Here is a 17,964-nt window from a genome sequence, read left to right on the forward strand (position 1 = left end):
AAACAATTGATAGTTGAGTCAAGTTGTATGTACATTGAGACGAATGATATCCTTAGGGACGTCAAGATTGATTCGATCAAAAAAAACATAAAGAATAGATTCCTGAAATTATTTACGAAAACTGATAGGCTTACCAACACCACGTTATTGAATCTCAGAATGGTTACAGACTCCTCGGGGGGTATGCAGATCAGATTGCTTAGTTTGATGAAGTGATAAACAATAATTCAGTCAAGGCGTTGAGAGGGGTTAATAGAGAGTAAAAGTGCTCAAATGCACTGACTCAACTAGCCTTAATATAATAATAATTATTAAAGGTATTATACTTAGTAATAGGTTACATCCAGCGCTGGCGTCTTCAATAACAAAAACAACCACATCTTTTATTTATATATTTTTATTATTTTCTTTTGATTTCTTTATTTAAAATATATATAAAACTAACAATAATTTTCGATATTTACTTAAAATTTTTTACGAACTTTAATTTCATCATTTTTGTTTAATTATTTATTTTTTTTTTGTTTTGTTTGGCAAACTAAAATTGTAATAAGCAATTATAAACTCTTATTTATAAACCCATTAAGAAAATTACAAGTATTCAAAAAAATTTTTCCCCATATACATACATATACATATACTCTATATATTAGTTCTTTTGCAGTATATATCTTTCTTCAATATAATTAACTTTAGAAGTACTAGCATTATATAGAAAAAGATATTCATTAATCACAGTCCATTTTTAAGATTAGTTGAAGTATAGAAAGTGTCCAATTATAGATTCACAAATTCATAGATTCATAGATTCATAGATTTTTCGGTGTCGGTACTTTGGAGCGTTTTTGCAATGTAAATGGACGGTAGGACGGTAGAGAGAGCTAAGCTAACTTAAATACCCAAAAGTGTGTATAATTTTTGTGCTTTCGATTTTAATTTGTTTTAATTCAATTTGTTTTTTTTTTTTCATTCAATTTGTTTTAATTCTACGCTTATATATAATTAAATCTGCATTATTTACAAAATTAAAATACAAAGTAAAAATACAACCTAAACCTTAAAAAATAAAATAAAAATAAAATTTAAATAAAAAATCACACCACTGTGCACAGTGGCAACATTTCTTGTTTTTCGCTTTGTTTTTGTTTTTGTTGTTTTTTTAATGTTTAAATAAATTAGTTCGAAACTTGGAAAAGATGTAAGAAGATATGCGCTGAAGAGCAAGGAAACATAATATGAATAATTCTGACGAGGGGGAGGAGGAGGAGAAGGAGGAGTAGCTAATGCCGAAAGTGTATGAATTTTGTAGAGAAGTAACTAGAATTTTCATGCTACTAATGTAAGATATAAAATTTTATATAAATTTATATGTAGATATACAATATATGAAATACATACATATAAAACAGTTACAGTTAGTTAAGCGCTATAAGGTAGGAATTATATACCTATATCCTAAACTGTTGTATATGAAATTCAGACGAATTTATGATGACTACTTTATAGGCTACTTTATGCAATACACTTACATATATACAGCCTAATATAATATACCAAAATAATTACATTTAATTACTTTAAAAATAAACTTAATTCTTTCCACTTCACAGTTCACAGTTTAACGTTATGTTATTATCCTCGCTTTGCACGCAGCACGATTAGAGTCAGCACCAAGAAACCCAAAACCCAGCCAAGTGTACTCAGAAAACCGCCGTACACGTCTCGTTCGACAATCTCCCAACCACGCGTCAGTATCGAACGCAACGAAGTTGTGGCCAACGTCAACGGCAGGCACAGCGAAATGTACCTGAAATGGCATATAGAAATGTGTGGAGAGTGTCATACTCGTTTTGTCTGATTAACACAACTGCTCACTGCTATAACTTACCTTAACACGACTGGCATACCCTCAATGGGCCAAATAACGCCTGATAAGAGCAGCGTAGGATAGAATGAACCCAACGCCAATTGGATGGCGTTACGTTCCAGTTCGCAAATGGATGATATAAGAAAACCGAAGCACATGCCGCACATACCTTGCAACAATGTTAGCACAATGACCCAGAAGAGCTGTCCGTTGTTTGTAACTCCAAAAACGACCAACATGAAAATCAACACAAGCGCTGTCTGTCCACACATAACAACGAATTGGGTGATCACATGCGAGAAGAGAATTTCTCCAGGCATTACACCTGCCACCCAAGAACGATCGAGCAAACCCTGAAAAGCAAAAGTGTGCAAACATGTCAATTATAATGATTATTTGGGATTGTTTATGGCGTTTGTGTGGCGTTTGTGGCGTTTGTGGTATGGCGAGAAATAAAAATAAATCTTCAAACATCTACAATCTTCAATTTGGCAAAATAAACATTTTCAAAGTTACACATGCGCAAAGCACAAATAATCAAATAAACAAAATATTCCAAAATTATTCAGCGACCATAAATGAAATGGAAGTGCTGAGCTCGAACGCATTAAACATTTTAATCGATTCATTTTGACCAGAACTCTTCGACATTTTTCGACATTTATTTCGATAATCGAAGTCGTAAAAATAATATTAATATTGTATTTATTGAAAATCTTTTATATAATAATTGTAATTTTACCCACCTCAGTACGTTCAGTAATCAAAACCGATGACGTCAATGCAACAGCCAAAAAGAATACAATACTAAAAAAACATAAACATTAAAATTAATTAAATTATATATATGTATATATATCTACACATTTATATATAATAAATTCAATATAATAAATTCCATTCTTAAAATTAATAAATAATAAAAAATTGATCTTTTAATGTTAATAATATATATACATCATGGAAGAAGAAATATTTGACATTGCCGAATTTTGAACACTCTACACGTAGTGTCATTGAAAGTTCCTTAATAAGAACTTTCAATTTAGAATTAAGGGTCACTAAAATCTTAATTGGTCGATTTCATTTTTACAATAGTTTTTCAAGAATCATAAGTGTTGCACAGCTAAAAAATCAACTTTAAATAAAACAATGGATGAGACATACCTAAGACATAAAAATATACCACAACTCGATGAAACCGTTTTAACCGAGTACAGTAGTCAAATACTGACAACGCTTTTAAAACAAAGTGCTAAATTGGATTGTCAGTGGCCCATTATAGCAGACTTCATTGTTATGCAGACGAAGAAACTAGGAATCTCTTGAATAACTTACGCTTCATCCAATATTTAAACAGTAGGTGCCTATATAATCTCTTTGATAACCAACAAAAAGCGATATATACAAACATATTTTTGTTATTAATGTCATAACATTTTCATATATATAATCTACTCGTTAGTTTTAGATACTGATGGTTGTGTAATCAAACATTCTAGTCTTGTTGATGTTGAAAAATAGCGAAAAAAGGGTGTATTAAAGACATTGTCTGTAACAAACACAGATATATTCTAGTATAAATTTCGCCTAAAATTTCTTCAGTCAACTATTTAGAAATCAATCCATCGTATCTGAACGGACTTACTTAAAAGAGCCGATGTAAATCTAACTCCCAAGGGAATGAACTGTCACTGAAATTAAGATTCGTATGTCTCAAAAATTTTGGGGTTATATCGTTTTAAAATAATGCCACAAACATACCAACATGACTACAATGTCTTCGTCGGGCTTGCTTAGATAGATTGTAAATTATTTGAGAATGTTTTTGCAGTTCTTTGATTTAGTTATAAAAAGAGAAGATATATCTACACAAAAATATAGTTAACATCACTAAACCCACAACCGTGGATACGTCACTGAATGATTACATTCATTTTTCTTGTCAAACTTATCAAGTATATACTATATATTCTAATATAAAAAATTCACCAATAATTAGTGAAAATAATAAATATTATGATATATATAATTGTTATAAAAATAATAATATTAGAGGAATAAAGAAATAAACAAAAATTGAATAAAAATATTTATAAATTATATTTTTCACAACGTTTGCACTTACGTCAATATCACACCCGGGGCTACGAAGTCTGTAAATGATGGATTCATATTGCCATATATGGGGTCTTTAAATTGTATAGGCACATCACCCAGTTTTGGATTATTACCACACTGATCTAGAAGACCCATTGCGAAATCACGGTATGACAACAATATATCGCGATTCAGCATAACACCAATCTGTTGATTGGACATATCCAACCAAACCTTGATTTCCGATTGATCAATTGTTTCTTCATCAGAATCTCGACCTAAATAACCACAAATATATTAACTTTCTTCTGTTAGTATTAAAAGGACATGAATTGGTATTTACCCAATGCTGCTCTCGCCGTAAATGCATCCGTAAAGTTTTCTGTTATATATACCGCACCCCATGCCTTACCAACTCGTACCGCTTCTTTAGCTTCTTCCAAATCCGTGTAATATGTTTTAATAACACTTTTATTCAAATGATTCAAATAGCGACAACCCAAATTCGTGAAATGACAACCATCTTCCCAGTAGCAAGTCTCCTGAAAGAAATAATAAAAAATGTGTTATAATATATATTTCAGGTCTGTCCAGTACTAGGTAACTTGATACTCACAGTGTTATTCATTTCATTATTCACAATTGCGAGATGTAAACCTTGTGGATCACGTCCAATAGCCAAACAGAATAGAATTACTTGCATCACAGGCAGTGCGAAAATGAACAGCATCACACCGACGTTACGCCACATACGCAGGAAATTTTTACCTAATAATGCCTTGATTTTGCCCTTAGATGTGGACTGAAATAGTGAAATTGTAGTTGGAGGGAATGGCAATGTATTACAATAGTTGAACTAGAGATTTGTATTGTCGTCTCAGTTCTAGTACTCACCTTACACAAACTCGCGTAGCAATCTTGACAGCTTTCCTCATCGTTGGGTTGGTTACGTTTTGCAGGTGGTGGTTCGTAGGGTTCTTGATTTAACTGCGTATAAATTGGGTTTTTGATATTTTTTTTATAAGCGGATTGTTTTGTGGTTTATTAGAATGAAAGAATTTTATGCAGGTGCACGTGCGTGAATAAAGAAAATCGAGAATAGATCAGATTTTAGTACAAGATATAGGAATGGCATGAACATGGACATAATATAAAATGTTTTTTTTTTTGTGGCAGGAGGAGAAGGCAATTCTATACATATACTTATATGGATATATATAAGTAGTTGTATATTAATAACTTAATTTCTTGCTAAGAGTATATGTACGGATCTACCTTTTATATATATGTTTTATATGCAATGTTTCTATGTGTCAATGCAATCTAACAAGTAAATATTTCACAGTTAAATTTGAGAACTATCAAAGGAGCTAAAATACCTATCTACAAGTAGATATCTCGCAAATGGGTTTGGGTACTGAAATACCCACAGAATTACCACGGAATTGTTTATAATAAGGTACCCCGACAGGTATTACAGTCAACCTATCTGCTCTTAGATTTTGTAATCGAAGACTGGAAAGATTGTAAAGCTGACTTATTGTCCGAATACTCGATATTATCTCGTCATCTATTTAAATGAGATACATTCTTATATCCTGCCATAGAAACATGTGTTTTATAATAACATAATAATAGTAAAATGTATTATTCCTCAACTTCGGTAATGCTATAGCTAAGCCATTTAGAAATAACAAAAGGAATAAACAAAAATAAATGAGGAATAAAATACTTGTCACTTCCTTGAAGATTTTGAATTAGAGAAAAAAACAGCATCTCATTGAGTAGTTTTGAAGTTCTGTACATAAAAGGAGAGCTTGTAAGAAAGAGAAACAGTTTATTTTTAAATTTTCGAAAAATTGGTAATGAATGACTTAGGTACCTTTCTGCAATGAGTCATTTATCTTAAAACTCACTTTAACCTCATTGTTCCCTGTTTTCTAAATTTCTTCGCACATAGCTCTTTGATATCTAAGACAGCTTTTCGTCAGTTGTTACTTTACGGTTCGTTACAAGAAACTGCACTATATTTGGCACTGGTTGTATGGATCGACGTAAAGATTTAAGCTTAATTGTTCTATCAAATTATAGACGCATTATCTAATCTTACTTCATTTAAAGTATTATTTAACAATTTACTGATACTTTGCAGCATCAATGAATCAATTATCTTCAAAATAATCAATTAGTACTAACATTTCAGATTTATATGGAATACATAATGTGCTATAATAATACTTTTACTTATAAACGAAAATTTGCTGTTATGATGATCTATGAACACGAAATGATGATTATTTATTCCAATAGTTTTATGACATACAATATGTAAAAATATATATATTCATATTCAACCTTGATCAAAAAGTCTTCAAAAGAGGTTGTCACATATATCATAAATGCTCTCTCCAAATTTTAGCACTTTGCCTTAACATTTGTAAGAACATAACCCCCCTCTCCCTCTTACACTACTATTCTTAGGTTTGAGAAAAAAACAGTACGAATACCATTAAACAGCCACCAAATACGTCTGATTTGGCGCCCTATGATTTCTTCCTATTTAAACGATTCAATAAAGCACTGTAGGAACCCGAGATGAGATGATTAAATAATCAAATGTGGCTTTGATAGTTGTACAAAAATCATTCAATGGAGAATACATCAAGAATAAACTTGTATTTTTAATTACCTGAACAAATGGCTGAAACTTTTTGATCAAGGTAGTGTTCTACTTATACTACATATATTTATAAATAGATGTTAAGAAATATGTCCTCATGTATGTTTTGGTTGTGATAAAATTTTATAACAAACCGTATATATGGATCCATTTGTATCGTTGATCAGAACTTCCTTGCTTTGATGGAAATTGAGTCCAACAACGCCGCCATCCTGACTGGAACCGGGCTTATCCATCTTACTGCCGAATGCCATGGCATGCAATGAAATATTATTACTGTGTCAGTATCAATTTTTGATTAAAGGAGCACAACAAATCAATCACCAACAGAACATATGGAGGATGGTAAAATATTTTTTGTATTGATTTTGATTTTGTTTTTTTTTTGTTTTTATATTTGTTTTGTTTTGTTTTGTTTTAATGAAATCGCACATTAACAAATCCAATTAGCAATAAAAAACCATAAAAAGAGAATAAATTTTAAACAAAATTAATTTCAAAAAATGTACATGCGGTCAGGATTTTTAATTAAAAATAAATCAATTAAAAATAAATGTTAGCTACTTTTCTTTCATTTAAAATTTAAAAATAAAAATCAATTAATTAATTTGTAAAGTTTAACTCACCTGAAGTTCACATGAGAGATGTCACCCTTCTGACTTTGGATACGTGATAATTTTAAAAACACTTCCTCCAGGCTAATGCATTTGTACATCGATAAAAGTACGCTTGGTGATTCCTCAGCCAAAAGGTGACCAGAGCGCATTAACCCAATCTATAATAATGGGTAAATTATATATTTTAGCTAAGTATTTATAAAACTTAGTTTTGTTTACATATAAACTGAGTATGGATACAAGAAAGATAAGTAGAGTAAGGGTGATTGGAAGCGGTTCTCAAAAGGATTCATTATCAGTATAAAGAATCATATTGGTTGGTTTCTTTACTATCAATATTGATAAGGTAAAGTTATAGAGAGATAAACATACTGTAGTATGTATATGCAACATTCCCAACTCAAAAAATATCCAGAATGTGTTAATTAAACAAACTATAGTCTTTCCAACTATATTTATATAGCTACATATATCGAAGTGATATTTTGGAGTATACTTTGGTTAGTATATATAAATGCATATAATAATATTTTTAAAATCCAATTAAGACAATATACATATGTACATATCACTTGGGCTCTCTTTTCACTATAAAAAATTCCTTTGCGCATATTTTTTTTGGGAACCCTTATGAACATATTTAATATTCACCTCAATATATTCATTAATAATATTTTCACTTTTACTGTTTTTACATAAATTTAAATATAAAATAAATTTTAAATAAATTTATTATCTAATTATATACTTACTGTATGCGCTTGTCGTGCTTCTTCAATGTAATGTGTTGTAATAATAACGGTCTTTTGACCAGCTTTTGTGATATGTACCAAATGATTCCAGATGCTCTGTCTAAGTAATGGATCTACACCAACTGTTGGTTCATCCAAAATTAATAATTCAGGATCGTGCATAAGTGCTACAGCAAATGAGACACGACGCTGTTGTCCTCCACTAAGATTCTTTACTAAGCGTTTCTCTGATGGTAAATCGAGGAAATTTAATAAGAACTGTAATCGCTCCATGATTTCCTTTGTTTCCATGCCAAAAATCCAACCGAAATATAACATTGTTTCACGTATGGAAAATTCACCGTAAAGCGCAATCTCCTGTGGCATGTAACCAACTCGTTTGCCAGGTACACCAGATCCTCGTGTACCTGGTTTACCGCCGAGTACATATATATCGCCAGAATCAAGACGACGTCGACCAACAATGCAGGAGAGTAAAGTAGTTTTGCCACAACCTGAGGCACCCAATAGGCCATAGCTAGAAACATAAAATAAAAATATTTTAGTTGGTATGCCAGAGAAATAATACACTATATCAATAAAAATTATAGGGATGTATGTATATAAAAACACACTTGATAGTTAATGTGTATATACTATACTAAATTTTTATATAAAACAAAATAATGAAAAATGAATGAATGAAAAACGAAAACAAAATATTACTTACTATACAAAAGACCATTAGAATTGGTTTTTGCTATGTAATATACTTAAAAATTTATATATATGTATGTATATTGTAATATTATTATTAATACATATTTATAGGAACTTATAAATAACCTAATATTAACAAAATAAAAAATAAATGGATGGAACTGCGGAAGGAAGGGTAAACCTTTAAATTTAAACAATTAATTTTTAATAAACTGAAGTTTTGGGTCCAACATACAGCTATTTTAGATATTATTAAATATCCATAATCAGTGATCTTCAAAATATCTTTTAGTTTAAGTATCCGTACATAGTTTTTGGATTGCAAGCATCGAACTCTATCAAATTTGAACCATGGACTCGTGAGTTAACTTAAGCCACATATGCTATATAAATAATTTTATTAGATAAGTTGTCATATATGTACTCATTCACTGATAATGAATATGTAATGATATCCGAAACAATTACATGGTCCCTTTTCTGTTTAAAATAGATTTCCTTTACATATATAATAGAATATGTAGTTTAGTATGTATAATATTTTATATTATATTATATATCGGAGAGCAAAAAATAATATTATTGTGCTACATTCTTGAACAAGAATTATGTTGAAATGCTTAAGTGGTTCTCTATATTTTTTAATAGAGATCTATTGCTACTACTATTAAATGGGGAAGTCATGCCTTACAGCGTAATTCGTGCGCTGACCATTGAGGATCATCCTGATTTGCGCATAATAATTCGTGTTATTAGAAGGGACCAAGTGGGTTTTGGGCGCACAAGGTCACCAATTTGACCTTATTTAACTGGTACTACTATGTATATTATATCTCGTATGTTATACATATGTTATAGATAAATTTTGAAAAATATTTTTAACAAAAAAGATTCAGATACATCGTAATCCATAATTAAATTATTCAGACATAATTTATATGTGATATATAATGTTTAAGTGTTTACAAGTGTCAATCATTTGTTACTCGTCTACTCGTCTATTCGTACGCCGAAAGTGTCACTGTAATTATATCACAGAATCTACACTCGAGTCAATGTTAAGTGGCAGCGGTTCAAGTTAAATTCAAACAGTTATCAAGAGTATCGTAGATACCTTGAGTTTCTGACTTTTGCACTTTGCTGAGCTAATGTGTTTTTATTTTTTCAATAATAAATTTTTTGTTTTTATTCAGAAAGCCACAAAGAGAAAACATAAACTGAATTCGAGGGTCTTACATCTATTCGTGTGCGCACGTATGACTCGACGTCGAAATGTAGGTTGAATCGAGTTTAATTTCGATTTTAATTTTTTAATTTTTTTATTTTTTCATTTTTGTTGACAAAACGTTCAACAAACTTTTAAGAGTTAAACGCTTTGATCTTTTACATTTCGGATATACTCATATACTATATCATTGGATTTATTATTATAGCTTTGACTTATTTTGCTTATCTGATTTGTTTTGAAGTTTGTCTATTACACACAAAATACTCGTCTAGTATTTTAATTTTAATTTTAATTTTAGCAAAGTTTTAATTGTTGATATTTCTATTCATATTTATATAAATTATTTTTTATATCAATAAAACAATTATAATAATTCAGCTGCTTAATAGTGGATTTTGTGAAGAGAATCTCAGGAAAACATGTATCTAAAATTCCTGCACGTATGAATAACTTAAGATGTTGTTAGGCGTTCAGCATTTCAAATTCATTTTCAAATCACAAATTGGAATTCTTCTCATTATACTTGACTTGTATTGTGTATCTCAAAGTAATGCACCAATTCGATTTATTTTTTTATGACTAAAAAGATACTTTTAGATTTAGGTCAATGATTTTCGCACATAATTTGGGCTCGACAAAATATTTTTCTATAAATATTTGTGTATCTTCAATGCAATTGTTAAGTATATTAATAAAAACTATCTTGTCGCGTAAAATCATTTACACCATTAGATACTTTTAATGGGACTATCAACGTAAATGATTAACCAAGGATAGTATATTGCCATATTTTAAACTTTGACAAATATTAATTGGCATCCCCGCTGATTATAATACATAACGAAACTGTGGAACTATTCGGGTTGAGCTTCGAATGTTCATTAGGTAAGGATAGGCATGATGTACTGCATATAATAAATAAGTTTGTTTATTTACTTTTAAAAAGATGCATACAAACAATATATGAGTGAGTTTTTAGGAAAATTTAAAATACAAAATTTTAAAATTTATTTACATGCAATTAAATATAATATTAGTAATGAAATACATCGAAAATTATATTTTGCAGCTATTGAAGAAGTTTCAAGATTGATAAGCACTTAACATATGCAGGTCTCTTTCTACCTTTTTAAATATTTGTCAGTTTGTCAGTAAGCCAGTTTGATATATGGATGTATACTAAGTATATTATATTAACCAAAACTCTCTTTCCTAATATAAATTTTTCGTTTCTTGATTATTCATGTTAATGGAGCTTAAATAGTTTTAAATTAATTCAGTTCTTAATATATATAGTATATATTTAATAATTAGATATTTTAGTTTGAAATATATCCAGTGATGATATATGTAATATTTAGTTATAAATAATGAAAATAATAATACACTGAGAATTAAGGTTATAGAAAGTAAACATCATATCAAATTATATGTATAGTATTATATATAAAATTGCTATCAAATTTCTAGTTAAAAAAGTTTTACATAACAACATTGTTTAAAAATTTTTTATTAAAACAGTTTTACATAAGAATATAGTTTAAGAATCTTTACTTAAAACACCTTTACGTAGGAATATAGCTCAAGAATTCTTATTTAAAACCGTTTTACGTAAAAATTAGTTCAATATATTTACGTTTTACGTAAATATCTGTTAAAGAACTATTACTTAAAACCGTTTTATGTGAAAATTAGTTCAAAAATTCTTATTTAAAACCGTTTAATGTAAACATGACTTCGAAAATTATTACTTAAAACAGTTTTACGCAAAAAGTTGTTCAAGAAGTCTTATTTAAAACCGTTTTACGTAAATGTTTGTTCGAGAACTATTACTTAAAACCGTTTTATTTGAAAATTAGTTCAAGAATTCTTATTTAAAACCATTTTACGTAAAAATTATTTCGAAAATTATTACTTAAAACAGTTTTACGTAAAAATTTGTTCAAGAATTCTTATGTAAAGCAATTTTGCATAACAACTTAGTTTAAACATTTTTACAATCAGTAAACAACATTCCTTCTGAGTTGGAATATTTCACTTAATAAATTCCTACATCCACTTAAACAAACATTAAACGATATTTGTGCACTGCAGTGGGTAACTTTATTTAAAATTATTGACGATATAAATTACGAGGCAAAATTAATTTTTCCATTTGCTAATTTTAATTACTACATTAAAATTATTATTAAATTATTATTATATATTTAAAAAAAATTTCTATAATGTTGTTGTTGTTTCGAGAAGAATTCCATTACTTAACTATTCCACATAACGAGCTGCCATTAAATTAATCGTCCAGCAAAATTACTGCCACTTCCGTCAGTTGGCTCAGTCCGAAGCAATTCCCGAGTAGAATTAATATTTACGTATTGACATACAAAAAGTCATATTACGTATGTTCATCAAAGTGTTAAACTTTTAGTTCTAATTGATTTTTATCCATTAAAAAATTTGATTTGTTAATTTAAATAATGCAAATAAATAAATTAATTAATTATTAGTTTTCGCAAAATAAATATTTGAATGGTGGAATTTGACATTTCTGTGCTATCAACGTCAAACTCATGGCGTCAAATTCATTAATTAAATATTTTGTATATAATTTGTAATCAATTGAGAGTATATTTTTTTGTATGTAATAGTTAAAACGTCATAAAGTTTGCAGTGTTTGGCATAATAACCTAAAAAGTGTAATAACACAACAATTTGAAGCTGTTTACTATCTCGTTACTCGTTTAGTTTACAAGAATGTCTCTTACTCAATTTTACAACTCGAGTCGAAATCATACCAAGGTACTAACTAAAATGCAGAGTTCATAATTTGATGAAAGTACGAAATTGAGAGTGTAATATTAGTCCAAAATGATATCCATCTTGTTAAGTTCCGTTAAACTAACTAAACTTAAACAGTAAGCAGAAGGTATACTTCAATAACGCAACCAAACATTATGGACACACATTCGTCTATCAACAAAAAATTAGGCTAAGATGACTAAGATAGCATAAAGATGTTGACTGAGGTTTCGAGATATGGGAATACTCTAAAAATAAATGATACATTTGAAATCAAATTGTTATGCAGCCATCAGCCCACCGTAAAGTGTAAACTCCAATGATATTTTGATGAAATATACACTATCAACTTTCCTTTACGTAAAAGAATAAAAGTCCTTAAGCAATTTAGATAACCTTTTCTTTCAATTAAATAATGAAATGTATGACCAACCCTCTTCTCTAACCCTCTTCTCTAACCCTTTTCTCTAACTCTCTTCCTCCTCTTTAAAGTAACCAAATAGAGTTTGAAAACAACAATTTACTATATATATGCAAAGACTTACATACTTCTAAATGTAAACAAATTAATGTAGATATGTGAATCGTATTTTAAATGAATGAAACACAATACAAAGGCATCAAAAACTTAATCAATTAAGTAAATAGTAATAAACATTCCATAAATTGTCATTAATTGCCTATTAAAATACAAGCTGAGCTCAGAGTGGCAAATTTTGAACAAGTTAAGCTTATGAAATCTAAGTATAAATATTGAGTTAATTAACTTTTGATATTAAATATATATTTAGCGATCTTAACTATTTTTGCAAAATTTTCAAATATTCAAAAATCAAATATTTTATATTAAATATTCTTTATTACTTATATAAAAAACCAATTCTTAAATTTCGTTTTAATAAAATATGACTCATAAATTTGAAGTGCCGTCCTTGTGTCCAAAAAGCCTTTTGAGCTCAAATAATGACCAATTGTGGTACCACAGGAATAGCATTGGTACGTACATAGATCTAAATCAGTATACAGACAACGCCGAAAAAGGTAACGACTCCCCCATTAGATAAAAGAAAACCAATCTGACAGTTCTTCAAACTTAGCGAGATCCCTAACATTACAGGATGACAGTTCAGTCATGTCGATGAGAAAAGGGTATCCGAAGATTTTTGATCATCTACTAGCTAAAGAAGGGCATTAACACATGAGATTGAGCACGGTCTCCTCCTCATCCCCAAAGCCACAACCTCACCAAAAGTCATTGTAGGGTAGATCCAGTCGTAGGGTAGTTGAAATAGCTAACTTGTTCATTTCTTGTCTCAAAACAACCTAGATATCTGACAATGAGGTTCATCAGCCATAAAGATAATGCACTCATATACTATAATATCTACAAAATCTATTGACAATGATGATATCTATCGTTATTTTCCAGATGTCGCACGTTATTAAAACATTGAATTGGGTAGTAGGTTCCTCTTTAGTTAAAAAAAGTCTGTTTTATAGTTAAAGGAAACTTCCTCTAATGGTTCAAAATGATCTTATTTTACATAACATCACAACAAGCTTTTATTAATTAGTTTACTTTGTATTTTAAGAATTTTATTAGTCGCGTTCTACATTTTAAGTATTGAATAAAGATATTCATAGTATCGTTATAATACTATAATTATATATAATTTTTTATAATTAAGATAACCAACATTCTGTTATATGTAATAAATTATCTGGAGCAAGTATTCATAAGATAGCAACTATTTTATTTTATATTAACTATAGTATCTATCTTATGCATAATCTATAGTTTGTATTTTTTAAAACTGCATTTCTAGTTTTAATTTAATTTTAAAGCAAACAATATGACACTACATTACTAAGTACGTAAGAGTGTTAGTGACTTGACTAGAAATTATTATACAACATTATTGAATAAATCAATGATACAGAAAAATTCCTATAATATAATTTAAATTATAAAATTAAAGAAATATTTATATTTCCGTTGTAATCACACAAGTTGTAAACTCTTTTTACTGGAATATTTCATCTTCAATAGTATTTCATTGTTTGTGCTCCATGTTGTAAAAGTTTGAAGTATAAATATTACGTTATTTGATCTCACTTTCCCATAAAATTGATTACAATTTGTACATATCTGCCAACAATTTGAAGAAAATTCTGCACTTAGTTACACAAACGAAGGCTTTCTTAGTCACCTCAATGAATAAAACTTATAAACTACTTTATTCATTGCCTCAATTAACACTTCAAAACAGTTTCAAATCTGCTAAAAAGAAATTCAAATATTCTTGGTAATGAGATTGATGAGTGACACTTTCTGTTGAATGATCCAAAATTAACTCAACTGTTTATAAATCATGACCTTTGTATAAAATATACGGATATATTAGCATCAAATCAAACAGATATGGAAAAAGATATTTTGATATAAGATAAAATAGTGAAGCAATAGAAAGATATATCCAACTTTTATTAAATAAACAGTATTTAATATTTATATTTAAAATTAAAAGGAATTATGAAAATAACTACCTAATCGCTTAACAATCACTAAACGCATTAAAATCGTAAAAACTCGATACTAATGGTTTGATTTTTCACTTTGTGGACATGTCAACCAAAATATTCTACACATACACTGTGCCACAAGTCTTGAGGTTCTTGAGAATTTTATCGGACGTAGAATGTTACGTAATGGTGAAGTAATTTTTATACCAAAATATTTAGTGCGATTTGTCACCATAAATATTTTTTTCTGAGATTATGTTTATGGGGACGCTACCTGTATTGGAGTCATCAATAAAAATGGTTAGAAATGATAATGTGTATTCTGGTGATAATAATCAGTTACTACCAAGACTTTATGGAATAACAGTTCTCTTTCTACTGCTGTTACGCGATAACAGTACTGTTAATAACAGTAATTAGACTAAAATAAGTGATTTGTTATTATTTTTACTATAATTTTTAATAAATCTTATATAAAAAAAAATGTTGTTTATTTGTCCCTGAAGTTGTTTAACATATAAGTTTACTATGTGTAAATTAAATAGTATTTAAATGATTTAATAAAATTGCTCTTAGTTTGAATAGTTGAATAGTGTTACTTACATTGTGCCCTTTGCTACTGTCATGTTGAGGTTGTTGAGCACTTGATTTGTGCTTTTCTTTTTTCCATAAGCTTTGAATGCATGCCGCACCGACACTGCGGCTTGTGTGTTGCGTGCCCATTGCTGTGTTCCGCCGTCATTATTTGTGGCCATGACAGGATCACTTGTACTGAAAATAATATATGTATATAAATAAAAATTTTATTACGCTTTGCTTATGAAAATAATAAAAAATAAATAAATTAAGTCTAGTAAGTAACTATTGCAAACGTGTTTTTCAACTCCTCAATACAAAATAATTTGTTCAAGTATATACTCGTATTACTTTAAATATGGTAAAAATTGAAAAAAAAACACTTTAATACATATATTAAAATAATATTATAAGTAGGCAAATATGCGATACTAATGAAATTGAAATATATATAGGAAAAAAATCAAATATGACAAGGCAAGTTCGTTGCTCAAGTTGTTTTCAAATATAAGTGTTTATGTGAATAACTAACAAGATTTATAATTAATAAGTAAGTATTTTATAAATGTATAAAATTTATAAAAATAGATTTACACGTGTGTATTTAATCTAGTTTTAGTAAAATATTTAGTAAAGTGGTTTTTCTAAGAGTTGTGAAACTACAACAACATAAACTCATTTAATATTTTTTTAATTAATTGAATTTTTGACTGACCATACAGCTGTTTCGAGTATTGCCCAATACCCCTCATCAGTGGTCTTGGAATTATTTCTTGTATTAAATTATTCGTAAATATTTTTTTGAGATTGAAAGTACCAGGAATCGAACTCGTGTCCTGCCAAATTTGAAGCTCAGAGTCAGCACAACTTAACCAACTGACCTAAAGCCATACTTAACTTTTATGTTCGCACATTTTTCTGGAGTTTTGTTAATTTGCTGTGAAAGTTTTATTAACAAATTCACTTGCTGTGTTTATATTAGAAGGAAATCATAAAACAGCTGTAGAATAATTGAATTAATAAATAAAATAAAAATAAAATAATAATAAAATATTAATAAAACATTTAGTTTAAATGAAAAGGGAGTATATACATGGATATACATTTCTTTTCCTTAAATATCAATAAAATACAGTTCAGCAAGTCAACGAAATTACGAATTAAAGTAAAACTAGTTTATTATGTGCAAATTTCAAATATATCTAATATATCTTTATTACATATCTTTTGCTTGAACATCAAATTTCATACAACAATGTAAACACAAAATAAAACATAAAATTCCGAAACTGTGTCAGCAGTGCAAAAATATGAGCAATTTTTTTTTTTTTTGTACTCCCGAACAGACAAACCTCAAAATTTTATGTTTATTCATATAACAAACGTCACACTTTATAAGTGTGCACAATAACAAAAAAACAATAACAGCAATCACAACAATAACAACAATCACAACAATAACAACAATCACAGCAGCAACAGCAGTAACAGCGGTAATAGCAACAACATAAACGACAATTTCAAATTCGTACTTCAACATTTTGACCAATGTACAATAATTACTCAAGCATACACTGACACTGATACACTCAAGTATTAGCTAAAAGCTTTCGGTGTGAGTTTATGTCTAGCGATTGCTCAACACTCAACAACTCGCTAGTTAATCAACGAGTACTCATAAGTTTCTTGCTGTTTTCTGTAATTTTCAGTGCAAAATTGCATTTCGTATTAGCGCATATGTTCACGGTTGTAAGTCAGTTTAGCTATGAGGCGATAGTAACACACTTATACACTTACACACTTACACACTCAACTCAAATAGTCACACTAACCGAGTTTAGAGATGGCGGCAATCACAACATACGGGCACATATGTATGTGTAGTCAGACCAGGCACACACTTACGTACGTACAGTGCTTCTAGTGTGTTTGACGTCTGTGTTTGTGTGTTTGTGTCGCATGTGCCAAAAAAAGCACAATTATTATGCAAGTCTTTCAAGACTTTTTATTTTAATTGCAAATCTGTTATAAACACGCGTATATTGCTTAGATGCACTGTAGATACATTTACATACAACTGTCTGTCTGCAATTGTCTATTAATATGCATAAAGATCTTAAATGCCA

At 29.1% G+C, this 17,964-nt stretch overlaps 2 protein-coding genes across 4 annotated transcripts in view; one reads left to right on the forward strand and one right to left on the reverse strand.

Annotated features, from left to right (window-relative positions):
• The window catches only part of LOC119681024 (lateral signaling target protein 2 homolog), a 420,855-nt gene that overhangs the window by 207,129 nt on the left and 195,762 nt on the right, over nucleotides 1-17,964 (forward strand). The gene's annotated exons all lie outside the window — the stretch shown is intronic.
• LOC119681025 (ABC transporter G family member 20-like) lies at nucleotides 1,136-16,033 on the reverse strand (the record flags this gene model as incomplete). 2 transcript variants are annotated; one of them, XM_038094084.1, is given in 11 exon segments in its annotated part: nucleotides 1,136-1,807; nucleotides 1,889-2,220; nucleotides 2,614-2,674; nucleotides 3,996-4,245; nucleotides 4,311-4,509; nucleotides 4,584-4,769; nucleotides 4,862-4,954; nucleotides 6,782-6,887; nucleotides 7,274-7,422; nucleotides 8,017-8,533; nucleotides 15,866-16,033. In XM_038094084.1, coding segments are annotated over 11 exon segments (2,236 nt in total), but the record flags the coding sequence as incomplete, so codon positions are not given.

This window comes from Teleopsis dalmanni, chromosome 2, assembly GCF_002237135.1.
Source record: "Teleopsis dalmanni isolate 2A chromosome 2, ASM223713v2, whole genome shotgun sequence".
Classification (NCBI taxonomy): Eukaryota; Metazoa; Arthropoda; class Insecta; order Diptera; family Diopsidae; genus Teleopsis; species Teleopsis dalmanni.